A 27,873-nucleotide genomic window follows, 5' to 3' on the forward strand; every position below is an offset into this window, starting at 1 on the left:
ATAAAGTGTATACCATCGCGTGTAATATGTAAATAGTAATAAACTACCGGATCAAAACTGCTGCAAACTCACGGAAATACATAATATTCCACAAACGGAACTGGAATCGAACGAACGAAATCAACGTTTCTCGTAGAAAGGAATTTAATCGGACATTTTTATGAAACACTCGTAGACAGTTTACATGAACGACGTAATAATAAGAAAGAACGTTCCAAACAGTAGCAATAATACAGTACGGAGCAACGAAGCAAAGCGAATAGAAAAATAAAATAGAGGGAACTTGAAGGGAACGCAGAACACAGAAAGTGAAATTGCTCGTGGAAAATTGCAGTTGAACGAAGTAATTGCAGACAACGTTCAAAGGAGATAATTGATCCAAACTCTTGGACTCTTGTAAAAAGAACCGAAATTAATAATCATTTGTTTCAACTCGAATTTAATCCTTAATAAATGTTTTATTCGAAATGTTTCATATACAAATTAAATAGTCTTCATTTGTTCGATGCGAGATTCGCAAATAATTATGAAAGGGAAATAAAACACGCGCCATGTGGAGCGTTCCAGGGTAGTTTACCATTCTAAAATTGCGCCATATGGCACCCTCCGCAATGAAGGGGTTAATGAACGTTCTACTAAGGAGGAACGTCGTTTATTGACTGGAGGAAAAAATTTTGCCAAACGTTTGCGCTATACGTGATACGAAACGCGATACTATTTACGTAGGAAAGATATCAGGGAACGATCCAGATTCTGTTCGATTCATCTCTACTTGTATTTATAACAGGACTTCTCTAGTAGTCCTATTATGTTTCTGTTTGCCCTTCTCGTGTTCGCTATTTTTCATCTGATTTCACCCTTATTAAATTGTACCCTAAATTAATAACAGTATAGTTAGCACAGTTTGAAGCAATCTTCTATACATTCATTTTATTTTTTCCCTTCTCCTTGCATTCGATTGCGTCGCACTAAAGACGCTATTCGTCCTGTTATCTTGTTATCCGTATTTATACTATTTCACCCTTATTAGATCGTACTCTAAATTAGTAACAGAATAGTTAACACACTTCTAAGTACTCTTCTATATACAGTCAGTGTAAGAAGCATTCGTACAGGAAAAGCAATTTAAAATAAATGGCTCCTGAATACTTATTACACTGACTGTATCCATTTTCCTTTTTCCTTCCTGTTGTATACAATTTCGGGCGCGCTAATCTACGCAACTGTCTTCGTCATTGCGTTGTTGTTATTATTAACCGTGACCTCGGTCGCTTCTACGAAGTCCAGTCTCGCGGTTTTACGCGTATCTACCACGAATGTTGACAATGTTAGCAGCAAATATCCAATGGATTAATATTCGAGAAGCGCTTCGTCACATTTGCACCGCAATCGAATTTTCGCTCGATCGGAGTCGCAAACGACTTCGGCGACAGTTTTATGTACGACGTTCGAAACTTTTGACCACCGTTTGAGAAAAGAACGGGGCGAAGCGGGAAATCTAATTTTACGCCGCGCCAACTCCGATTCCCACACGTTCCGTCGATTTCACCTAATAAACCTCAGCTCGTTCGCCGCGTTTAACAAATTCGCGAAAGCGGGCATCGAGCCTAGAATTTTCACTCGATCCAGCGAGCCACCGTTTCGAAAGCTAAACAATCGGCGACGTCCGTTAAAACGGTTGTTTATTATACAGCGAGCAGCGCACCAACAAATTTGTTTCGATAATCTACACCGCCAAAGCTACTAACAATAGTCCTCGTTATTGTGATTGAGTAAATGGATTATTTGTTGGTGTAGCAAACAACTCGATTTCCAGAAACAGAGTATTTATATTTGGATTCAAAAACGATGATCGAGCATCTGGTAACTTTTGGAACGTATGCCCGTCGTTACGAACGTTAATGTACCGTGACACTGGCCGCAGCATCGAAATAATGATTGTCGATTTTGTCGTTTAAATTGCAATAACGTTAGGTTAAGCTGGACCGCAGACTCGAACGTCGAACATTCCGCGCGATCATCAATGCATACGAACAGAGGAGATCTGCCTAGGAAATGGTGGATTTGATGCATTCGGGAAACAAATTTTATTAAACGAAATGGAAATAGTCCGAAAATCGTGGACGTATTAAATCAACCAATTGGCTCGCGATGGCGTCGAAAATCTAGCGTTCGACAGTCACAGAAGGGAGGGAAAGGGTGAAACCTTTGCCGAGGAAAACACGATAAATCAGGCGCATAGGAACGCTCCAGCAAATACTCGAGTCTTGAAGAACCCCAGACACTTGAAACTTCGAGCACGGTGATTGGTCCCGCTGAAGACTGAAGCACCCTGTATTAAATTATTATTCATTATCTCGGATTGCCGCGACCTCGTGCCACGAGCGAACGTCACTCTCGCTCTCTCCCTCTTGGACGTTTTCGGCTGCAATCCATCCACCGCGGCAGCTCAAAGAGTTGTTAACCCCTAAACGACGAAATTCCCCTTGGACCGTTCAACCCTTTACGACATACTTTGCCCGAATAATAACCTAATAAAAAGAAATCTCGTAGAATTCGTCGAGAAAAGTACACTCGTCTCGCTGATCATGTTCCCTCCTATAAATTCATTTCTATCCAAAATCAGACTTTGCTTCGTAACACAAAGGTAACAACAACCCTCGAAACATACGCGTTAAATTATGTTGCGGTTATTTTAGCCATGTATCGAGATGGTCCACTTTAGTCGGCGGGCCAAATTAAGTATCCTCGATACGTTCAAAACTGTATAGTTCACTGGACGCGAAAGCAACAGGACAGTAGAACGTGCTTAATTAACCGTTTCGATCACTCGGACTGCGGTCTTCCTCGGAACGACTAGAATAGAAGGTACACAATGCACGAGTTTACTTTTTTATGAAACGGAAACAAACGCGACACGTATTGATTTCTTGTTCCGTCGCTTACGCGTATAATAAATTGCGTTATTTTCAACAACTCGTCGTCCAATACAGATCGGGAGAAGAATAAAGATATTTAACAGATATGAAAACGAACAATAGGCGGACGAGAATTACTTTCTGTTGCTTGGAATAACAACGCTAGTTAAAAATGTTCGTACGCTTCGATATAGAACGCAGATACATATTCATGTTTAATATAAATATAATATGCTTGCACGAGATCCTCGAGGCGTCGAACGGAGGGAACAGTCTAGCGATAAATAAAGTTAAAGTGGAGATCAGTACCTCGATTATTGTACCTGTTTATCCCTAATTCTCCTCGATAATCGAGGTTCTCCTACAAAAGCACAGTGTTCGTTCAACCGTGTTACGATACAAAATACTACGTCTTCTGGAGATATTCGACGAGGGAAGCAACGTTCGTCGAATTTTCTTTAAAAGAAAATCCTGATGATAACCCAGTTTTCGAACCGAGACACGAGAGACCCACTTAAGCCGCGCCATTTTTGTCGGAAAGATGCTCGAGAAAGGTCCGGGTTAACGGGCGGAACGGCGCGTTTACGTAATCCCAGCTCGACGTTAAACGGGGTCTCATAATTCTCAATGAATCCGAAAGCAACTGTCAATACGCGAAATTAAACGGTCAATAAACCTCGGGGAACGGCACCGGGAGCTTTTCGAGCGATCCATAAAACGCGCAAAATAACCGCGAATAATGCCTCGGTTCGATCCCTTTACGCCATCGTAGCGCGGGTCGGGGTGAAGGGACGGAGATGAGAGGGAGTATATCCGGTTCACAGAGATCGGATAATAAAGCGATTCCAAAAGGGGCTGCTAAAAATGCTTTTAATTGATCGTTACCGCGGATACAGCTGGTCGTTTGCGAGACGAAAAAGGGAACGTGAAAAAGGGCAAGAGTGTAATTTTCTCGGAACCTCGGAATTATGATACACTAACGGTCTCGCATACTGATCAAATTTATGCTAACAATTTAGCCATTAGACGACAGGTTTTCTCGCCGTGGAGACCGTTCCAAAGACTTCTATCGTGCCAGCCTCCTATTACGATGTGGCACGACCTGAAGAAACCTTCTAGCATTGACACGACTGGAAAGAATGGCTTTTCAAGTATTTTTCCGGCTGCTCCTTGCAAATAAAAAACCTTTTGTGGTTCCTGTCTGAAAGAAAGTGGAAGCTGACGCGATCTAAAGTTGGGTATCTCAATGCCACCCCTGAATCAACCTGACCACCCCGTGGGAAAGAAAGTATACCTTCTTGTGAGTATCGAGGTTGCGTGCCACGGCCGATAACGCTAAGTTGCAGGCTTAGCTCAAAGGGAATAAAGACAAACGATGGAAGAAAATAAAAGTGTTTCGTGCGGAACAAATTGAAAGTGGAGAGGTGACCACCATATATCAGTGTTTATACTTGCGAATCGCGCGTTGCCGAAGCCCAACCACGACATCTCGGGAGCCTATTTTTCCCAATTAAGCGGACAGCTACGACGAGACCTGGAGAGGTATACTCAAATTTCATTACAACACCGTACTTTAATTCCTTCGCACCTGGCCACACCCTCGGCTCGCCACGAATTTGTTCTCCCTGATCCTAACGAACTTGCGAAAGCGTCGAACGATTAGTTTACTTGCGCAATTTCGACGTTCGAATAGAAGGCTCGATTTTATGAATTTATTTCAACCGGGACCATTAATATCGCTCGAAAGGTTAATGTTTATGTTTATATCGATTTATTCGCAACAACAAACTTTGAATATATGAAAATATTTTCATCGGTCCGTATTTTTGATTCAACAGAAAATTGAGATACGCTTTGAAATATTAACTCTTTGCACTCGAGGCTTTTCTTTCTGGTATGTACTAGCAACTCGAAATGCTGTTTTACCATTCTGTTGTCACGAATGTTAAGCTTACTCAGGTCACCTTTACCTCGCCGACAATTATTTTATCGACACTTCGACTTCCAAAGAAATGGAACCTAAACAAACATTATTGTTGGTCGTTTTACTGCGTGAAAGCTAGTGGTGACCGAGAGTCACCTATCGAGTGCAAAGGGCTAAAATAGATTCAATCGTGGCTTCTTTTACAGTGACCACGCGTATGTAATCCTTAAGCTTCCATTCGTCACGAGAAGGAGGGACGAGAATAGCTTCTTCGAAAGTTCGTAATTCCGCGTTCGATTTTGTTGGTACCTCAGCGTCCAATCGGCGTGCGGCGCGCAACGAAATTTCCCGAGTAAAATTCCAAAAAGTTACAAATGCCGCCCACCGACCCGAATCGAAGCGAAACCAGCAGCGAAATAAAAACTAGCCTTCATTGTCGCTGAGCTTCCAATCGGACAGAGACGGATCGAGTTCCATTGGCGAGCGCGAAATCGGAGAAACACGACCAACTATCCCGTCATAATGATGACCGATCGTCCAAAGAGTTCTATTTGTCGGGAGCGTGTTCCATTCGTACACTCGATTCCTTGCAATAGGGGTCGACAAACTCGCAGCGAGGATGGCCAGGAAACACTCGATGACGTATTTAACGCTAGGATCACGGAACACGGTCATTATTACGTACACGAGGTTTTACAGAAACCAATGGCAGTCGGTAGCCTCAGGCTCTCTTTTCGTGACTATCGCGAGTTTCGAGTCCCGGTTGGGGTGGTTTTTCTTCGAGAGAAAAAACCCTGGATTTTTACTTAAAAATTTGGCCACCCACGGTCATATATCTGCCGACTTTCGTAGTATAATATCTTCGAAGATTTTGCGGCTGTGGAGAATAAATTCCAAGCTTTACTTCTGCGATGTTCCCCACTACGCTTTCAATCGCGTAGAAGTACGCAGACGTTTAGTTACAATCTTTTCCCGAGGAAGAGCCCCACATAACCCGAGTATGCATAATGCATTTTCACTCGAAAAGGAAGAAAAAATTTTACAGAAACCACTTATATTTTTCCAACCACTGCCAACCACTTATGCTGATTTTTATCCATATTAGAATAGAAGCATGTATCCAAATTCATTTTTGTTAGAAATTATTTCCATTAAGGTCGAGAAAGAAATAAAGCACTTATTTATTGTAGCGGTTTATTCACTCTTAACATATACACGTGTATCCGAGGACCAGTATCAATTTAGCAATGCTTATAATGATTATAATATAAAGTGCTAAGGAGGACGTTCGAAATTAAACGACCCGTACTGGCTGCCTTATTTACTCGGGTTAACTTCGGTCGTCGCTTTCGGTCCCTGCTGGGACACCCGCCCCTTTTACTACTTTAAGGAAAACAACCCCATTTGCCCCGAGGCCTCGAAGTGACAATCGTTGCATTCCAACAATTTTTGTCTAACACTCCTAATTAATAAATCTTCGCTTATTAGAGCATTAATGCAGTAATGGAAATCTGAAGCGAAATAAAACACACGTTACATTAATTTCTTTTCATTACTTCTCTTTATTTTTTAAAGTTAAACTTTAAGGTTGTTACATCTACTGTTGCCGGGGTAAGTGCGCATTTCCATCTCATAGTTTCCAGCCACGCAAACGGTAACTATCGACGCCCCCAGCAGTTTTGTATTCCAGCCTTCCCATCTCGGTGCAAGTCCGTACAAATAGTCGGCGTAAAAACTAGTCGGACGACGTAAACAGCTGTCGTGAGTGCACTGGATGGAATATTTAATTTCGCGAAAATGCTCGATGCCGGAAAAGTCGAAATCGTGACGGGAAACGTTAACAACGTTCCGCCACTACGGAAAACTTTTGCACCTCTCGCGTCGATGAGTTTCTTCGACAACCAGTACACCTTTTTGCCGATACCGGCAACCGTTACATAACGACTTGCAATTTCATTGGTTGGAAAACCGTACGAAACGTTCGGGTAAGAATTTTCTCGTTTCGATATAATATAAATAGAAACGTTGGAAAATTCGAACCCTTTATTCGGGTTACTTTTTAAGGGTAAGTAACGCAAGTAAGAAGGGAACGTATCGAATTATTTCTGACACCAGTTTTACCTTGATTTTGATTATCCTCGGAATCCCTCGCGATCGTGTCGCGACCTTAAATCGACGGGAACCGAGTTCTAAACCCTTAACGAGCACGCCGAGCGATTCGATCCTGGTTGAATCCGTCGCTTCCGAAATCTCTTTACCACGAATAGACTAAACATCGGGTAGTTTAGTACGCGCCATCGATTTTCCACGTAAATTATATTGCATCTTGAACCGATGACGCGGCTCTTCAATCTCACTTACGGGTCATACCGCGCCATATCGATCACATCACGCGGTTGTCTGTCACGGATTTTGTTGAAATCGAAGTATGATGCAGTCCGCTCGAAATTACGGGTGCTTTCATTCATCGTTTCGCTAATTTCAACATTTATTTAGGAAACACGATGAATCCGTTGAATCCGTTGATCTATTAAATTCCCCAAAACAACAATATTCGATCCTTAACGTTACTTTATTATATAAAACTTGATGATACATTTAGGTTCAAGTATTTCCAACAGTATTATTTACTAAGGAAACATGAAAGTCTGTAGAAGCTTTTAGACGTGTTTTTTCTTATTTTCTAGTATGAATTTTGGCACGTATTTTGGCAAATGTAAAATTTTGCCAATCCTCGAATGACAGCGCGTTTCCATAGAGCTATCGTCGATTAACTGAAAGCAAAATCGTTACCTCTGTGGCCTTTGGGAGAACCTACACGTCCGATTCGACTTCAAAGAACAAACGTTTTCCCACACCGATCAAGTATCGCGACTCGCGCAATCACTTCGTTCTCTGCTTTCGGCGGCGGGAGGTATCGGAGATAATTTACATGGAAATGAGGATCGGCATTGATTTTACGTCGAAGCCAGTAACAGAACTAGCCTGGTGATAGATTGTCCCGCTACCTGACGTCGATCAAGTTTTCTTGTCGAAAAACGAGAGCGGAATTCCCCTTCCCATCGTTCGGGCGTTCGGTTTCTTCTCGATCGAGTCCTGGCCGCCCCCGACGAATGTAAATTCCTGTCGAACACGTAATCTTCTACGTGTCGAAACACACGCCACGGTTTCGCCATTCTTTCCACTCCTTTTTTACCATCGACTTCTTCGCAGCCTCGCCCATAAAACGCTGAACGATGCCCTTTTTTTCCTTTTTTACCAAGGTTTTCCGCGAAACGAAAAGAGCGACTGCAACGCGACCGAAACGAAGAACGACGACGCGAATAAATATTTCCATTTTTTCCAGCCGCGACAGAAGCGCAAGCAATTTAAGCACCGCTGGACGCGATCGCGTAAATCTCGACCGGGAGCCGAAAAAACAGCGTGTTTCGTATGAATCAAGCTTGGACCGTAATTGCCATAAACTTCGTGTCTGTTGGGTGTCATCCAGCCAAGAGAAACGCACAGGAAATCGAACGAATTAAACTAATCGCTGGCAAACAACGTTTCGTGCTCGATTGTTTCGTTCATCGTGCTTTTCGCTCGATTCCTTTTTATTATATTATACAAGCTGCGGCAGAAAATTTGACCTGTAAGTTGTATTCGTCCTAGCACGAAAGCGCTCCAAGTTTAGAATTTTCTCACATTTCTGTTCGATTTTTCATTAAAAATGGGTACGTGAATGTATTTTTTTCAAAATTTTCTGACTCTCTCATCGAGCGGCATGCACCACCGGTGGCTCGCGCTTGCGTGTCAACCAGACGGCATCCACTACCGCGCCGCCCCGTGGTGAAAAACAGAAATAGCAGCGTCGGGGTGAATGACTAACAATACTGAAATGACCGAAAATTTCCGAAAACGTTTGACGCTCTGTAAAAAGACACAAAGAGGCCACTTCGAAACCAATTAACTATGTTATAACCAGAGTTGTTCTTTATAAACCTCCGTTTGTTAAAATTTGTTTTTGTGAAAAAATAAAGTTCATATGGTATTTTATTTAGAGGTCAAATTTTTTTGCCGCGCCCTGTATGTTTATAGATCTACGTAACTTTGACATTCACGGCTCTCGATTAAATTCTGATTACTGCACACGTATGAAAACTGGCAAGAATATAGCTCGATGCATGTACTTTTTACGTACCTAAGAGCTACCGATTTAAGATACTTCGTATCGTCATGAAAAATTCCCAAATATCGAGCTTCCTGCCATCCGAGAAGTATTCACCCTTAAGTACACAGATTGATGTTGGGACGTAACCAGGAAATGGGATGTCAAATTTTACACAAGAATCTGTCGACAGGCACTCCGAAAATATTTGCCTCGATCGTCCACGCCTTCCGCCCTCCGTTTTTCGCGACACTCCCGGCCTCCAGTCACGCGGCACTACACTGAAATTGCGCCATTAATTTAACGAGCGACGCGCCACACATTTCTCGGCAATTTCCAGTCGGGTCATTAAGGAGGCTCTTGTATCTCTTGTAATCGCATTATCGAAAATCTACGGCTTTGAAAATTGCCATCATCGGCGACACCATCCGTCCTGGATGCGGCGAGATTTATCGTCGTACAGCGACCATTGAAAAAAGTTGGGAAAGAAACGTAATACCTACCGGATTACGCAGAGTCCTCCACTTAGTGTTAATTATCGTCGTTGCGCCGCTCTTACAATAAAATATATTAGGGGGACCGAAAAACAATCGAAATCTCTTCGACTTGGAAATGTTTTTCAATGAAAAATCGAAGGACCTTTTTAAAAAGGGGATCGTACAATTGCCTTTACGTTGACAGAAAGTGTTAGAAAACGATGGAAATTATTTTGTCGATTAGTGATTTAAGATTTCTTTAATAAATAAATTTTGATAAAGTTTCGATTACTTCTCGGTCCCCCTAATATGATCAAACACGAGTAGCCAAAAGTAAAGGTATGCGAATACCTATACGTCGACCCTGTTCTTCAAGAACTCTGCACGTTTTTCTGTACAGACACGCACGCAACAAAATTGGAAAAACTCCCTCGTTTACCGGCGTCCAGACGAAAATAGTCCCTTCGACGTTCCCCGCGGAACCTGGATTTTTTAAAAATGTTCTCGCACCACTTTCATGATGAACGGCTCATTTGTCGACCAGGGTCTGTCAGAGCCCCGCGGAGTACTCTAGGGTTAATGGTTTTCAACGAGGATCTCCGACGGACGAGCCTCGGGTGCTGGCCCTTCCGCTTGGTCGGGCAACGGACTAAAATCAGCCGGCCGCAACGTTCCAATAAGTCCATCGCTATCTATAAAAATGTCGGGGCATGTTTCCGCAACTTTAAATCGCTGGCTATTATTCCGACGAGAGGCAGACGAGCCAGCTAAAAGTTTCCCGATAAATCATCACGGAATACCGAACGAAGGCGGCGCGATAGGGACGAGCTGAAACGGAGAGAAAAGGGCGGAGTTGCGAAACTAATAAATATTAATACTCCACGGTTACTCGATCTCAACTTTTTTTCCGACTGTGCTCTCGAACAATCGGACCCGCACTCTACGATCTACAAGCTCTCCGTTTTTCCAAACAAATTTCCCTTTGATCCCGCGTTCGAACGCGCGAACCTTTTCGCAAACGTTGTATCGTTTTCTATGCGCGTCGCTTCCGACCGGTACTTACGGTTCCCGATATCGGCGTCGTTACGCCCGCGACAAAACAGACTGATGGGGCGTCGAAAAAAGAGAAAATAACGTTCACGGGATCCAGGCGCGGACAGGAAGGAGTTAACGTCAATGACGCGCGACGGTTTTTCGTTCAGCTGGTAAAAAACCGTAGCTTCGACGTCACGTTCGAGCGTCGCTATACATTTCCATCATATCGCGGACGGACGCTGGACGACAGGGACGGCGATTCGATGACACGCGGTCGATTTGTAAATAAAATTTTGCTTTACGTTCGAAATATTTATACGTGAAAATGTTTCAAAATAAATACAAATGAAATGTCATGCTTTGATTCCACGATTAAATAATGGAGATGGTAAATATTTTCGCGTCTTTGACTTTGATTATTTCGATCGAGAGCAATATCAATCTACACGAATCGAAGTCAATGTAAATGAAATATATGTTAAAAGAATTTTATTGCGGTATTATGTTAGAGTACAGAGTAAAATAATGAGACCCTATTTCTGTATAACTTGTATAATATCAAAATTGAAACGATATCTTTCTCGATCATCGTGGAATTATGCAATCGAACGCCCCACGATTATAATTTAAATACTCGCAAATTGATTAATGTGTTTAATAATATTTTACGTGGCACGTAGCTGATTTATCTTTTTTTAATAATTATTGGCACGCGTTCACAAAAGGTCTCGCCTCCCTTTTGTAGAATATTTCGCTCGCTACGAGGGGTTGGGTAACGAACAGGGAATTATTGCGAAATTGAGAAGAATATCGCGAATATCGCATTCACAGGCATTCACGGGAAACAGAATGCGATTTACTCGGAACAGCGTGTCTCACTCGTAATATATGCCGAACACACAGCACCAGGCGTATATATGGTTGTTTTCGTAAACATAGTAGGAATAATTATCACGTTCCACGTCCCAGAGACACTGAAAGGCTGCGTGAACGCTTTGGTCGAGACGTTGAGCTATAGTCACCTGCGCTACTATTTTGTACCTTGCAACAAGAAGAGCCCGGTGTTTCAACTGCGTAACCCGCTACGGGAATTTATCGAAACTCGAATGTCAAATTAGCTGTTCCATTTCCATCGAGCGCAGACGAACTATCGCAAATTATCGAGTGAAATATTCCTGTCATACGCGTTCCCGAATCTGTGAATTATATCTCTTCGATTGTACGTAATTTTATTCTGGAATCCCCGAATGTTTTAAAGCCATCAAATATGTTTCCCGCTGCTTTTGAATAATTTGGAAACGAAAAAGCTAATGGATGGATTCGCAAACGATTCGACAGAGTTCATTTAACCCTGGAAAGACCGAAGGGTGTAGTAAAACGTTCCCAAAAAATGATTCGCCAATGACGACGTATGCAGATGGTTGGAAATACTATCAGAACGTCTTTCTAGGGTTCGGAATCCTCGTATCAACTCAGAATTCGAGCCAGACACTGGACGCCTGGTGAATTGTTCTTACTACCTGTCGTAATCCTTCTTGCCGATCGCCTTTTGCAATTCGGCTCCAATCTCCTTGCACAATTTCCCCATTTCGCTAGGTTGATACGACGTTACCGTGGATAGTTTATCCTCCATCACTTGGAGCACGATCTTATCGACAGCTTCCGCGTTGAAGCTGTCAAACGATTCCAGCCGATAGGTGTTTTGGTACTTGGGTATCTGCAAGCATTTCACAGAGGTAAAATCGTGTCGGTTAACCGATGCCATTGTTGGACGTACCTTTAATCGGTCGCCGCGTCTGTGGAAAAACATTCGACTCCCTAGGGAAACGAGCGTGGACATCTTCGACGGAAATTTCCTCCGATTCTAAAACGATACATTAATTAAGTTTCTCCAAAGACCTATCTTCCTTCCGCGTTCGATATCGATATCGGAACACTCTATCGGCGTCACCGACGTCACCGCGTTTCTCAAACGTCTCAAAACTTGTACGACGGAACATCGTGACCCTCTCGTTCGTTATTAAAATGAACGTGGCTTAAAATCATTATGGTCCATGCTCGTTAAAGCCGCGAGCCGGTTATATTCGTGATCGTTATTCCGTGTCCACCCAAACAGCAGTTCCCGCGGATTCAACGAATGAAAAATAAATAAATTTTCCACGCGATCAATTCTTCGCACACGCAGAGTTCTAGCAACGTTTATTCGGCCCAATTAACCTAAACTGCATCGCTGCGAACGTCAAGCCCATCGTTAATTAGTTTCACCTCTGTGGCAGACGTGAATCTCGTGCTCATTCTTGCCCTGGACGACGGTGGCTCGATGGACACCTTGCTCTGCCGTAGACTCATGATTTCGAAATTAAAGGGTTAAGAATTCGCGATCGAATTGTCGTAAAACTGCTCACGCGTCGCGGCGACTGGACAAAAAAAGCACATCGCCGGCTGCTACGGTGACAACGAAACGCAAGAATTAAGGCTGGATCTGCGGTCGCGTTAGGAATTCCGGTCTCGTTTCGCGAAAGTGATCGCCGAGGATCTACTCGAAGAAACGTGCGATATATAAAGGAGCTGTCCAGTTTCTAGCCCTTGCAAGTCGGTGATATGCGAGACACTTTTTTAGGTAACCATTGGACAGGTTAATTTCAAACTTTGTTCGTAAAATATTGCAAAGAAGGAATTTTTTAAGAATTACTTTAAGAAAATATGAAAAAGATATTTTTTTACGTCTATAAGCCCCTGAAAAATTTCCATGCAGTGTTGGAATTAGGTGGACAGGAAAGTAATGTCGTTTTTGCAATTTTAAATACTTGTCTGTCACTCATCAGCTCGTTGGTTCTTATCGATCAAGGCTGTTGAATAATAATGGTTAAACATAGAAATTGATTAAAAATTCGTTTGAATTTACTGTAAAAGTAACGACATTACTTTCCAGTCTACCTAACGTACAAAATTTAGTTCAAAGTCCTACGACGTTTGACGATTTTCGTTATAATCCTTTTAGAGTAACGTTTTTAAGAGCCGAAAGATTAAACGTGTGTAAAGAATGGAAATTCAGTTTTATCTCCAAACGAAACTTCAAAGTTTCTTTTTGTACGCTAACGACATTGTGCGCCTCGCAATCCAATGTTCGACCTGAAGTCAAGACTCCATTTTCCATAGTCCAGCGCGATTCGCTTAATTCGCATCGAATTCGAGAGCCTTTTTACAATGTAAGTAAGGAATAGTAAGAAACTCTACAATGATATTGCTTGCACTTTGCTTCTGGCTTTTTTCTTCGTTGCTCCCAGGATCGAGAATCGCCAGAATGTACCGATTTCTCTTCTTCTTCTTTTCAATTCGCCCGAGTTGCGTGTTATACGCATTATCGCGATTGCTCCAAAGAAAGTTTTTCCATGGAGCACTCCGTTTCTCCTTAAGTTCACTCGACCTCGACACGAAACCTCCGCGTTGGAACAAGAACGACACCTGTCGGAACAACTCTTTCGCTCAAATTTCCAATGATTTATTCAATCTCACGATTAAAAACAACTCTCAATTTTCTAATGCGATTGAGAATTGCTGTCTCGTCAAGTACCAAACAGAGTCGAGAACGTTTCATAACAAAATTCGTTAAGCGACTCGAACAACGGGAAACTTTTAATCTAATAATAAAACTGTCGTTTTTGAAGCACACGCTGAACCGTTTCAGTTTCCCCGGATGGGGGTGGGAACGCTTCTGGAAAACTTTAATCGCCCGTTCTCTGTAAACCTGAAACTTTTCAGTCTTGAATAACTCGAATACAAACAGAGTACAATGAAACTTATAAGAGACTACCGTCCCCGTCGCGCTGATTGTCTCGCGTCTAAATCCTTCGGGATTAAACAATATTCGTTTTAAACAAATTTCGCGTCGGCTACGGACTTATAACTCTGTGATTACGTTTCACCGGTGAAAACATCTGAAACAATTTATTAACAATTTACAGAAACGACAGGGTTAACGGCGATAAATTGTGTACGTCTCGTCTCCGTCGATTTCATCTGAATGAAAACGGGCTACAATTCGAAGCGGAAACAGTTCCATTAACGAAATCGCCCCGTCGAGGATTAAAGGGTAGATAAATGCGCATGCAGATACTTTCACCAATTGGTAATTCGTAATCCTCTCGACGAACCGGAACAAAGTGCACGGTACGCTCTGCAAATTACGGCCACGTTGTTCGAGCTCGTTAACGTCGGCCCGGTAACTCGTTAGCCGCCCGTAGGAAGAAACTTGCCTACGGACTGGACGACTGTATCTTCCCGCGTAACAAATTCGCTAAAACTCCCCTTCTCTTATTGCTGCCGCTCCAAATCTCGCGAATTTAATTTCTTGTAACAAACGCCGCTTGGGGATCACGTTAGGGCCTTGGGAAGGTTCCTGGAGTCAGCGAAACGTGACGATGAGTAATACCGTAGTTCGGCGAGCTCCTTCAAAGGGATATTTGGACAATTCGATGGAAGTCGATTGAAGTCTACTTAGCGAAATGTATCGATAGATGGCTGAGGTCCCAGTCACGTGATATAAATTTTCCACGAGGATACTTTGATCGATATCAGGGACCGATAATGTCGAGGAGATATGGATCCCGTTTATCAAGAGTGAGAAATAATATCTAAACTACTTTGGTGTACAAACGAACAGGTACAAGTTGGATTGTAATCTAATCGGTGGCTTGTTCCATTTTCTGTACGAGCTGTTGACTCGTTTTTTTTTTTTTTTAAAGTGGACTTATTCCATTTTGAAATACAGGGTGTCCTAGCTCATATATTCACGTCGATATCAACTTACAGATGTCCCAGTTTAATCCGCATCAATATATCAAAATAACCCGATGCGAAACACTGCTGGAATCCCGTAAGACGTTTCGCGCGGTTAACAGGGGTTGCCAAAAGGTCGAATTCGGGATTTAGCGGAATTCAGTTTGCAGAAACGCGCGTTCCAGTTTGACCCGTTGCCAAGGTACAGCGATCTTTGCGTGGAAATCCCACGTCTTTGCAGGAAATGAAAAAACTTCTCGCAGTAAAGTTCGGTCGGATCGTTTCGACTATTTCTCGAATTCGCTGGGAATCTCGTTTGGTGCGTTGATGGAGTAATTCAACGTTATCGACGAGCCGTTGAAGCGTATCCGGTGTATTCATGCTACGAACGACATCGTCTCTTTTTAATTTAAATTCCCCCGTGGCCGGGATTAAGTAGAAGCAATTCTACGGCAGACTGCTTTGCGTTTGTTTCGATTTTCGCGACGCACGACGGAGAAAGGGTTGCGAAACGTCCGTTTTCTACCCTTTTCATTCTCTCTATACTTAAAAAGTATACACCCGAGATTTCGAGCTGGATGCGCGGCATTATACGCGTTAATTCGTATCCCGAAACGATAAACAGGATAAAGTCCCGAAAGATTCGAACCGTAAACTCGTTACTTGATGAGGTATTCGGATAATGGGAGGCGACCTCGAACGAAACTGCTTCGGGGAGTTCTGCTCCGGCGCGGCGAGATTACGGTATCGACAGAGTTGACTCTTGATTTATTGCTTTCTTCCAGCGGAACCTGGTAATTTTTTTCTATTTCGATACTTATTCTTTTTAGAAAATCATTGTACAACTTCGATCTAACAACAGGCAAAAGATCATGTTTTTCCCTCGATCTCAGATGCCTCCATTAACCCTATCTAAATATCATTTAGATTTTTGTAGACTACGTAATCGAACGTTTATCGTGGTATTTATTTTTGTAACTTCGTTAAAACTCGTGAATTCCTTCGACGCTCAACTTTCAGAATCAATTTTATTAATCCTAATTCAGGATACTCCCTTAACAAGAAACGAAAGGATCGCTTGAATTTAAAATAAACTCGAATATCATCCTACGCTCCTCAAAGACTCGTCGATAATTTCTGCTAGGATTAAATATCTTTTTTGTAGACTACGTAATCGAACGTTTATCGTGGTATTTATTTTTGTAACTTTATTAAAAGTCGTGAATTCCTTCAACGGTCAACGTTCAGAATCAATTTTATTAATCGTTCAGCGAGAAGCACCGTCGCCCATATATGGACGGCGATCAACGCGTCGAAGAAAATCGTGTAAAACGTGAGAAAATTCTTACCTGTTCGGTAGGAAAAGCGCTGCAATCGTTCCCTGAGGTATTCATCGTAAAGCTGTACAGAACCGCGTCCAGTTCGGGTCAAAGGAAATTCGTTGGCAACGGAAATCGGCTGATCGTTAATCCGCGGTAGACGCTAAACTTGCCTAAGCCGTAAGCTTCGCAGAGGACGGGCGACATCACCGGTGTCCGTCCAATTTCCAACCGGAATTTCCGGTGATCGTGGTCAGAGAACCACGCACCTGATAGAGACGGCAGGGATCGTCCCGGTTTCCCATGAATTTACATCGGCGATGCGTCTCCGTTTCGCGGCGTGTCGTCCCCTAACAGATGCTTCTGCGCGATTTGCATAAAATGAGACAGACAATCGGACCCGTCACAGAGTCCTCCGATGGGACGCGCGTGCGAGCGTATATCCACGCTCGAAACTTCGCGACTGTCCCCTGCGTTATTGGAAAACGTTGTTCTGGATTTAATACCGGTAATCCAGCGAAATTACGCGCGCTGGATCGGTCAATAATCGTTACACGGAAGTTAACTTTCCAATCGTTTCCTGGGGCGAAAAATAGCCCGTCCGATTCCCAATTTTGAGCAATTAACGAAGGTGTGGAGGAACGTCCACCGAATAGGTGGCTAATCGGTGGCTCTAACAGGATCCTATAGTAAATGTGACGTGGTTATCGAAATTCGTCTGATTCTTTGCTCTACTTTTAGACAGGGCTGTCCTTACGAGAGGGCAGCCTCGCGTCCACCGGGCGCCCCTGGTCACCTATAAACGAGTAATCGATAAGCGTGAATCAACCAATAGACACGTCGCACGTGTACTTCCAAAGTGACGAATCTTCATTTAACATATTCGTATATCTCCATTTTCGTATTTATCGTGAAATTACCTTCCTCGTGTCGCGTCATTTTAGAAGCGCACGCGCGACATCGTACCCATTGACGAATGCAGAGGAACCGGCGATTATTTATTGTTCTAGAGGAATGTTACAGTGAAGTCTGACGACAGGATCGGAGCGATAGAGTGACTTTATGGAATCGCCCGCGCGGTGCGTGCCCGTAAAATATCTCGTAGCCGAGTCCTCGGGTTCATAGAAAATTCAGTTCGCGCGATAAACGGCGCGGCTCGTAAATCACACGTCGAAGTCTCCCCCTATACATCACTTTGGCGAGTTGCTGGTAAACGATCGGCGTGGCCCCAACGATGAAAACCCTTCGCGGAAGGGCCACGGGGGGCCAGAGGCAGAAACGTCGCTCACCGAAATATCGTGTCCACCAGCAGGACCAGGCTGAATAATATCGCTCTTCTGTTGACGTTACCGGTGCCGCCGTGCTGCATCGCCGCAGGATGTTCCCCTAAAAAGAAATTTCGTTCACGGCTCTGATCTATCGCGGCGACTCGCGAACTGGAACACGCGGCAGAGACGGGCGAAATTCTTATCTCGATACAAATTTCCACCGACGAATATCGAATACATCTTTCTTGCTCTTTGGCGCTCGTATCGTACGTCGTATTCGCAGCGTTTATTTCCTTCGGATATCCCAGGATAATAAAAAGAAAAATGAAGTAATCCGAGGACAGTCGAAGAATGAAAATTTCAGTGATCGATGACTCCATCAATGTGTTCAACGTTGCACAAATTAACCTGGGACCTTTAAACAAGTGTCCAGGGTACCCATACGTTAAGATATCGCAGATTAATGAAAAGAAAAATAAAGAAATTCAAGGACAGTCGAAGAATGAAAATTTCAGTGATCGATGCCTCCATCAATGTGTTCAACGTTGCACAAATTAACCTGGGACCCCTAAACAAATGTCCAGGGTACCCATGTCTTGAGACAATCATGCTCCTCGAGTAACAACTACAACTTCAATTACCAAAGTAAAACGAAAAATTCATTTCTGACGAAATATATATAAGTAAAATATATATTCGAACGCATCTATCGTATAAAATCGAAATTTTTCGCTCTTTAAGCAAAACTTCGCGTTATTGTTCCAATCTGGATACGTACAGGAGCAAAGAAAAGCGAGTAAACGTCGTATGACGTGGATTTGTAGCAACGCGTCAACTGTATTCGTTATGTATCGTCGTAGTAAAGTTTCGCGCGTCTCTGGAGGCGGAAGGACACAGAGGAATGGGACGATTTCGAGCGTGGCTCGAAAATTTCGCGGGGCAAATGAGATTTACACAACGCGAGAAACCTGCGGTTTAATTTCGATTCGAGAGGTTGTTTTTCGTCCTCGGGGCTCCCGATGTGTTCGTTATGCGCGTTAACGAGAAAACCGTAACGAGTTTCACGGGCTTCGAGAATTGGTATCCGACGACGTTCGAAGGACCGAGCATGTCACCGACGTTATTCGTTAACGCGTTAACGTTTCTTCCTTCGTCGATCCAGCCGTTCATTATGAACACGGTGAAACAATTAGCACGAGGGAAAACATAGGTGTCAAGGATACCGTCTGTACTTTAAAATGAAATTATGATCGATGCCTGTTGACAAATTTAATTAAATACAGGGCTTGATTAACAGTATTATAATTAAAAAAAAAAAAGAAGTTAACTTCTACACTTCTAAAATACATGAACAGTAAATAAACGTATAGTTAACCCATCTATAAAAAGAAAAACGTTGTCAGGAAAAGAGGAAAGACTTCGTAAGAAGACCTTTCTATCTCCATTTCGAACACAAGATTACAAGAAATCATAGCTAAACAAATTCTTGCTGAATGTAGCCCGTGAAAGCAGCGCCATTTGAAAACGAGGCACCAGTTCCATAATGAACGGCTCACGTTTTTTTTCGTGTTCGGTGTAACGAGCCATCCACTCGTCGACGGCGACCTTTGACATGCAACGAAGCAGATCGAAAGTGCTCCCAAGGAATTCCATTCGGTAAACCCTCCAGCCAAGAGTCTTACGCGAGATGCCCTTTAAGAATGCGGTACCCGAACCCCCACCGCTTTGATGCTTCAACGAGACTTCGAGGAAATAAAGCGTGTTAACTTAATCGAGCGTATTTCATCCTCACCATTCAACACGTGAATCATCACGCTCGCCGAGGCGATCTTGCTCGAGACGCACGTGTAATTGCCGCTGTCATTGATCAGTGCACGCGTTATTAGCAGCTTGCTGGTCGTGCCATTCTTACCTTTCTCCGTTTCCAACGAAACGCCGCCCCTATCGAACGCAAAAGTATCATTAACGGTTGCTATCGGAGACATCGTCGATCTCTGCTCTCTGCCACGTGAAGAGAATCGAGATGCCTCTGAAGTCGAGGAGAACCTTTTTAATTCAGAAGTGTTTGTCCCTATTAATGCATTGTTTACCAGATTTCCTCGCTCCTCAACTAAATATACGGTCAGTGAATAAGTATTCATACAGGAACCATTTATTTTTAATTGCTTCCTGTGCGAATACTTCTTGCACTGACTGTGTATATTAACACGACTTCAAAGTCATGAAAAAATAAAGAAAATATACACGACGAATTGAGCAACCTCCTTCTTTTCGAAGTCTGTTAAAAAAGGATTTTTTCTTTTGTACTAATCCACCCCTCCAACGAATATCGAACATGTCAATGCGTCTTCGGTTAGCGTATCCGCAGAATTTACACCCTCTCTTACACCCTTACTTTACAAAACGAAAAAGTTTTACGGTAATCGATTCATCCATTACAGAATTGTGAACGTACAGAAGAATAAAAACCTACATAAGAAGAATAAAGTTATCGAAATATGAACCTGCTAACTCTAATATCGTACGGTCCTGAACGAAAAATTTAGCTCTATCCTTGTCTAAAAACATGTCAGATAACTAATTGCGGTCAGCTTAAGTCGTAAAGATCGATTTCCGACCGATTTTACGACCTCGCAAGATCCCTGCCAGCAGGTATACCTAGGACTCCTCGACTTCAAAGACAAACTCTATCGTAGCGCGACTATTACGATACATTCCCGTATCCTTAGCGAGCTTCCGCAGAAAAATCGGCTTTTCAGACTTCGTGGCACGGATTTCTTTGCCTTAGCTCGCTAGGCACGGTACAAAGAACAAGATAAACGAGACAAGCGACAAAAGGTTTCGCGTTGGAACGGAACGCACCTTGGACCGTCGAAATCGATCATCGCACCTGCATGGTACCAAGTCACGTTATTCGGGGGAATGTCTTGCGCGTCCACGATGCAAGTCAGACTAATCGTGCTGCCCTTCTTGACATACACCTCTTCCGGGCCCGTGATCTTCGCCCGCACGTCTGTTCCGGCATGAACAAAACGAGACAGGGATCAACCATCGCGCGTTTCGCTTGTCGCTTACATCGGTACAATAATACAGACTAAAAACGATCACCTTGCTGAGAAGTCTGCTAAATTTTATTTACTAATCCTGATTCGTGGACGTGAAAATTTCGGTAAAAAGTATCGAGTTAACTTTTGCCAAGTGTACGCGAGTTTCATAGAGGAATAAAAACGTTTGAATTTAGCAGACGTACACGCTTTTGGGTAACAGATAAACGGTTGATTAAATTACACGGCCGTCTTCAGAGAACGTTTTCAAAAGCAAACTTGCTTTTTTCAGCCCGTCGCCCGGACGTAACGGCTGAAAAGTTGCGGCGCGTGACGGAAAGCTGGTTCTGAATTTCGCACAGGCCAAACGACCCGTCCCGCGCCGAAAAGAGCATTTTCCGTGGAAAATGAATGCAAACATCCAGTTTCGGGAATGCCGGGGTCTCCGAGGCGATAGAAACTCACCCAAAACTTTCAATGCGACCGCCCTATATATCTTGGGCTCTGTATTAACTTGACACTCGTAAATGCCTGCGTCCCGTGGTTGCACGTAATCTATTCGCAGATTCCAGTCGTCGTTCTCCGGATTGCCGACTATCGTAAATCTTGCGTCGCTCGTATAAGTCACGGACATGGACGTTAGGATGTGCAAGTCCCTTTTTCGGATCCAAGACACCTGGGAGAAATTTACTGTGAGTACGACCTCTGTTATTCGACTCGCGAATTTTGCACAATGGCCACGCGTATGTACAACTCCACGAATTAGAAAAAAGGGTTTCGAGGGTGTGGTCAGGGTGCGAACGGACGATCGACTGACTTCTCGAGCTGTACATGCACGCTCACGCCATTACGAGTACACTTCCTTCCCCGGATTGTTCGCTCGGAGGTGGAGAAACTGTCGTCAGAGTTTTATTCTTAGGTTATTTAAATTAAGTAAACTAAGGCAATTAAATTTTACCTATCTATAAATTTCCTCATCGTCGAAGAAACTAACGGAGCTAATTCATCGAACGACATTTAGAAAGCTAAAGAAAGGGAGGAAAGGGAAGGGAAAGGAGTTTAGCCCTTCGCACTCGAGAGGTGACTTTTGATAGCTTAGAATTCATGCCAATAGAATGCTAAGAAACATCTCGAGTTGCTGGCAGATACCAGAAATGGCCTCGAGTGCAAAGGATTAATATTGTCTGAGATATAATGCAACTCATTCGTGTCTGACCATTTCTCGCCAATTCTACTTACGGAGTTCGTATCGCGAATGCAAGTAACGTGTACCCGTTTAAAAGCGATACCGAAACGAGAAATATTCGAGTCGCGGCGCGTCAATCATTCCGTCGTTAATCAAGCGAATCAGAAAAGCGTACGCCCATTGTTTTGAAAACAGTTGCCCGGAAGCTGTATGTTTCATGCCAGATGTCGGACCGTACCAATTTTTCACTGTTTTAATTAACGGCAGCTTCGATGTTTACGCGAATACTTTCGCCATGAAAAATTCTACGTTTTCGCGCTCGACGATTTCGACCCGTATCATCCATCTCGCAGAAAACTCGTACTTGTTCGCGTCGAAAGCAATTAAGGGAGAGTTGGCCGACATCGCGCAGCTTAGGATTTACCTCGCGTTTCCTCTTTGTTACCAACGCGCGAATTATTATTGGAAATGGTAACGCGATCTTAGTAAGACATCTATCGTTAAATTACGAAGCCCTTTTACCGAGGAAACATTCGTTCGAAAGGTTCCGACAGGTTCCTTTCACGCCCATCCCGAAAGAGGCGTATCGGGGATTATTTGAGAGCTTCCAGGGACATCGTTCATTTCATAAGTCTCGGGTGGAACAATGGCAGGTTTCACGCTGTCTCTTCCGCGACTTTTCAGGGGAAGAGCCAGAGACTTTGTTTAGAGAAACAATGACAGGGAACTATACAACAGAGGCGTAGAGAGGGTCCAGGGGCATTTCAATGAATTTGAAATCATATCGGGGGCTCCCTATAATACAGATAATTTTAGATCACTCCATAATTTAAAGTTTCCGATATGTACTAATTTGAATACGGTCAAAACTACCCTAAAATTTTAAGACTTTTGTGGGACATATAATTTGATTTTTTTTAATAGCTTTTATTCAGAAATATAGCACTATCCTTATGCAATTAGACTTTGTTGGGATTTCAAAACCACTGTGCTCCATTTGGGCCCCCTCAACACTACCGCACATGGGCACCCACCTTCCCCCCATCGCTACGCCTCTGCTACACAGCGATACGATACGAGAATCGTTTGAATACATACACGAGCCACCTGTAAAATATTCTACTGAAATCCTGTCTCTATAAAAATGTAAACATGCAAGGTAAAGCTGCATCGTTGCATTTTTAAGTCATCGTACAAAGAGGGTAGAAATGTTTCACCCCTTTTCTCCTATATTTTTCGTTCCTTGGTCAGACCTACCGTGTATCAGGCTGTGCCAAAAATTTCTTTCGTTTCATTAGCAATTTATGTTACATTACTAAGTTGCGTGCAATACAATAGTGCGTTTACGCTATTTGCACAAATCCAGGTACGAAGATTGCGCGAACCAACAAATTTAGCTTGAGTGAAATCTGTCCTGACAGAAAATCTCACAGTCTACAATCTCGGACATTCGTCCGGATTTTCCATTTCGGACGCAACAAACTACGATTCTCGGGGTTCCTCGCCTCACAATTATGCAAATTATACTAACGCGTGAACGGCAATATTTCATTCGGTTCATTTGCACAAATTGGCTTGTCTATTTATAAGAAACACTGTCACACAGCTGAATGCGAGTCGCGAAAGAAACTTTTGAGACAGTCAAAAAATAACCCAAACCACTGCTCTCGTATTCTGCACTAATAGATAACAACAACAAAGAAATCGAAGTGACGCGATGTCGGCGGACGTTGGACGACTCTTCCCTCCTGTGTTGCAAGGGCGATTAGCAGAAGTTACACCGTGCCCCACGTACGAGTTACGACGAGACTGTACGTGACTTCTATGCTTGAAATATTTGCCTGGTTTCCGTACTCTAAATTCCTGATAACGGCCGACGTCGCGATTATAGTCGGAAAAGAGAGTATGCTCTTCCACGGCTACAGGAGCATATAACTTCGAGGTAACGTCGTGATCCTAACTCACGTGCTCGTGCTAGGATATTCTTGCAATATTCCACGCGATACGGTTATTAAACTCTTTCCTTGGAACTTTGTTCGAACGTAATACTTGACGAGACAACAAAAGGTAAAAAGGGTGGAAGAGAGGGTGGGAGGAGGAGGTGAAAGAAGAAACGATTACGATTCCGCGGGTCGTTTCAGACTTTTTCCTCGATCGTTTGGGAGGAAGTATGAGTGCATAGGTTCGCGTAATCGCGAAGAAATCCAATTGTAAGCGAGGCAATGTTCTCTTCGCGGGGCTCGACTCGTTATGGCGTTTAGAAAGCTTCCAACAGACCAGTCTCCCGAGGCCACCCGTACCGTTCCGATACTTACAGAGATAAATTCTTACACAAGTAATCGAGTACTCTCATCATTTTACTCTAATAAAATTTTTGCAAAAGTTCGTTCACCAGTATTCGCGAATGCTGAAAAGATTTACCATCCGCAGTCTCTTCTTATTACACGCTCCTCCGCGCCTAAATATGCCACCGTAATGTAATGAAATATTTACTCGTGGCCGGTGGATATTTTTGAGTGGATTTTCTGCCCCCGAAGACTGGCCTGGAAATCAGGAAGCGTGCAAACCGGCGCGTCCCAGGCATGCCAAATAGCCGAACGCATTAGGTCAGCGACGGAAGATGTTCTATCCGGATAAAAATTACGAGCAACGACTCGGCAACCTCGTCTTCCTCGTTACGCATTCTTACGCCGCGCGCCGTCGCGAAATAATTGCGACGAAATGGAAATCGGCGCGATGGCAACATGCAAATTGGCCTAAATGAGTTTGGCACGTCTGGCGCGCGAATGTTATTCGTTAACGGACGCGAAACTCACGGTTCTGTTGCCCAGATTCCTCACGCGACACAACAGCACAACGGTTTGTCCCACGATCGCGGTCACCTTTTGGGACGTGTCTTTGAAAAAATATGTCCTCTTCGTCCCGCGATGCGAGCGTTGCTCCGGTTTCTCGGGCTTCTCGTCGTCGAGCCGTTGCACCGCTAAAATTCAGGCATCACACGCTTCAACGAACCATCGGGGATGATTACTTTCACGAGCTCCTCGCGTGCCCGTCGCGTTTCTTAACGAAACTGCCCATGGCGGTTTACGAACCGCGACAGATTCGCGGAATGACCACCGAAACGAATAACGCGTTTTCGGCGAATTAGGAAAAATGGGCGGCGAGTAGGGCCAGGAATTTCTTGAACTTTACCCTTCCTTGGACCGTCGAACATTCGAGCAAATACATACATCGAGCAATACTCGTGTTTCTAGACACTCGACATTCGTTAACCACTCGAAGGACAATTCTTTCTAGACAGAGATAGATATTTAGGAATTTTTAAGGGTTGTACTAAACCCGTAGAGTGAATATTTCTTACATGTGGTGAAAGTGCACACTTTGAACTCTATCTCTGTTAATTTAAAAAATATGCTAGTCCTCCTGACGGGACACTAAAATTTTCAACTCGTGTGCGGGGTTCCCTAGTAATGCGATGATTTTATAGTGGTGCCTGGGAAAAGCTCGACGCGATTAGCGCGGGATAACGTTTTCGACCTCGTTGTAGGTCCTCCTCGGTGAAATTCCGATAAACAAACAATTTGAAACCAATTCGAAAATGTTACATGTATTTATTATCCTTCAAATTGGCTTTTTTATACTGTTTGTTTAGCTGTCATGAAAAATTTACTGGAGAGGGCCCGCAACGAGTGTTAAAACGTTCTCGTTAATGAGTGCCGAATGGCTAGATATACGAGATGTTTTATTGGCCCGACCTCGTCGGTTAACTCTGTTAGTTTCGTTAACTTCTTCGCGCTCGGCGTATCGGTTTTGATAGGTACACGCCATTTTCAAATAATTCAGGTGTATTGACCGTGTGGTCTCCCTTTATGGATTATTCTTCAAAGTTGATACTTGACCCGCCATTTCTAATGGAAAATGCAACATTCCCCTCTCCATTATTTTCTATACTTATTTGTTTCAATGTGAGTTCAAAAATAGAAGAAAAGAACTGATCACAACCCTTCGTGGTCTCTATGTCTATCGAAGAAATTATCTAAAATTAAACGATAGATTCGATGTTTCCAAATAAATGCTTCGTTATAAATACGTGCCTGAATAAGCTGTACACGTGTATACATTTATAATGAAAAATTCATTTGGAACCTATCATTCTATCCGGGCAAATTTCTTCAATAGAGGGTACGAGTACTTTTAGAACTGTGTGTCTTTGGCCTCTGTTCGTCAGAAATTCGAAAATTTTAGCGAAGTTACACGGAGCGTCGATCCCATTAGATTTTCCAGCAAAATTAATAAGCGGATAGAGAGATATCGGCACAGAGGAGTGGCATGTTTTGTTTTACGACGTACGGTAGCGTTGGGAGGCGAAGTGGGTTCAACGAGGATCAGCCAACAGGAATGCATCCGGCTAATAGGTCGAGAATTGTCTCGAACGCGTTGTATTGCTCGCGAAAAGGTTCGTTCGTTCGTTATTTGTCGATTTTACTGTTAATCCTCCCAATGCTCTCTTTTATCGTTTCAACTGCCAAGGGAGGAAGCTATACATCTGACATAAACTTTACAAAACTGTACGAACTTTGTCTAGATATAACAAATTCGAACTAAAGTACTCCATTAAATGAATCAGTTCCAAAGATTGTTCGAAAGACAGAGGTGACTTGAGAGTGCCAAAGAAAGATAGTTCAGTCCCCCCAGAAATGACCTCGCAGTGCAAAGGTTTGACTGACACCCAAAAGGTAAGGTTCCTTAAATAAAAAAGGGGACGAAACGAAAAGAAATAATCCCGATCGTTACGACGATACACTTTGAGAGTAGTTCTACCTAGGTTCCGGTAACCGGACGGCGGTTCGGCGTGTAACAGGTACCCGATTCCAAGCAGTATAAGGGCCATGCCGTGGAACGGTGCCATTTTTTTTACGTACGAGACTCTTTCATCTTTATTCGTTGTTTCTTCTGTTTCTCCGATACTCCCGTAGCCCTCCGAAATCTATCGGTAACTGGACGATCATCCCTCGACGATTACCTCCGTTCCACGTTCCTCGTTCTTCGTCCCCCGACGAATTCCTTCCCGATACTCGTGTAACCGATCCTCTCCGACGTTGACAAACCAATCGATCTTGCACCCACGACGTTCAAACGCTTACGTTTGAAAGCGATATTATACATTTCTCGCCTGGCCCGTGACAACGATCCCGATCGTCGATACAACGAAATCCTCGATCGAAGCAATGAGACTCGTCGTTTGGTTCATCGCGTTCAACGAGTGTTCATTTTTCAATGGACAAAAAGAAAAATATACGGGTCGTGTGCATTTGGACAACGTTCGTTGAAACGATGCGTTTGTTATATCCTCGAACGTGAATAATAACAGACAGATGAAACGGTTTATCGGTTTCTTCTTTGTTCGGAAATTGGGCGCGAAGTGTCGTCTCGTGGCTTTCGACGTTTCAACGCTCCGATCGTTGAAACTACGGCGAGGGGAACAGCTTTCGAGAACAGCGCGCTTCGACAGCGTTCGTAATACTGAAAGCTGCTCCTGTCCGTGAGGAAACGAAAAAGCTGAAATCAGGGTGCAGTGGCGCCTCGCGATGCGCCCTGATAGTTGCGATTGCGCCGACAGCAGGGTGTTCTTATCGCGCCCTTATCCCGACTTGGCCGTTCATCGTCCCGCAATTTTACCAATGTCTCGGTTTCACTTTATCGGAGGGACCGATCCTTATTGCATCGTTGTCGCGTTAAACTTCATCGAGACAACCGACAAACTTAGCGACGACGAA

The 27,873-nt window shown here is 43.5% G+C and overlaps 2 protein-coding genes across 4 annotated transcripts; both read right to left on the reverse strand.

The window, feature by feature from the left end:
- Positions 1–8,894: 8,894 nt before the first annotated feature.
- Positions 8,895–17,403, reverse strand: LOC128873418 (dynein light chain Tctex-type protein 2B-like). Of its 2 annotated transcripts, XM_054116996.1 has the most exons (4): positions 16,629–17,403; positions 12,278–12,364; positions 12,021–12,217; positions 8,895–11,541 (listed from the first exon to the last, which is right to left on the reverse strand). In XM_054116996.1, exons 1-4 carry the CDS (start codon positions 16,671–16,673, stop codon positions 11,376–11,378), a joined length of 495 nt encoding a protein of 164 aa, XP_053972971.1. In that variant the 5' UTR covers positions 16,674–17,403; the 3' UTR covers positions 8,895–11,375. The 2 variants fall into 2 exon arrangements, with proteins under 2 accessions (XP_053972971.1, XP_053972970.1); XM_054116995.1 differs by having other exon boundaries at positions 12,021–12,364.
- Positions 17,404–17,592: 189 nt separating this feature from the next.
- LOC128873417 (hemicentin-1-like) lies at positions 17,593–27,615 on the reverse strand. Of its 2 annotated transcripts, none has more exons than XM_054116993.1 (6): positions 26,918–27,615; positions 24,913–25,076; positions 21,376–21,586; positions 20,729–20,879; positions 19,779–19,807; positions 17,593–17,984 (listed from the first exon to the last, which is right to left on the reverse strand). In XM_054116993.1, the coding sequence occupies exons 1-6, from the start codon at positions 27,003–27,005 to the stop codon at positions 17,884–17,886; spliced, it is 744 nt and encodes a 247-aa protein (XP_053972968.1). In that variant the 5' UTR covers positions 27,006–27,615; the 3' UTR covers positions 17,593–17,883. The 2 variants fall into 2 exon arrangements, with proteins under 2 accessions (XP_053972968.1, XP_053972967.1); XM_054116992.1 differs by having other exon boundaries at positions 17,599–17,984; positions 19,659–19,807.
- Positions 27,616–27,873: the final 258 nt, after the last annotated feature.

Source organism: Hylaeus volcanicus, chromosome 3 (genome assembly GCF_026283585.1).
Source record: "Hylaeus volcanicus isolate JK05 chromosome 3, UHH_iyHylVolc1.0_haploid, whole genome shotgun sequence".
Taxonomy (NCBI): domain Eukaryota; kingdom Metazoa; phylum Arthropoda; class Insecta; order Hymenoptera; family Colletidae; genus Hylaeus; species Hylaeus volcanicus.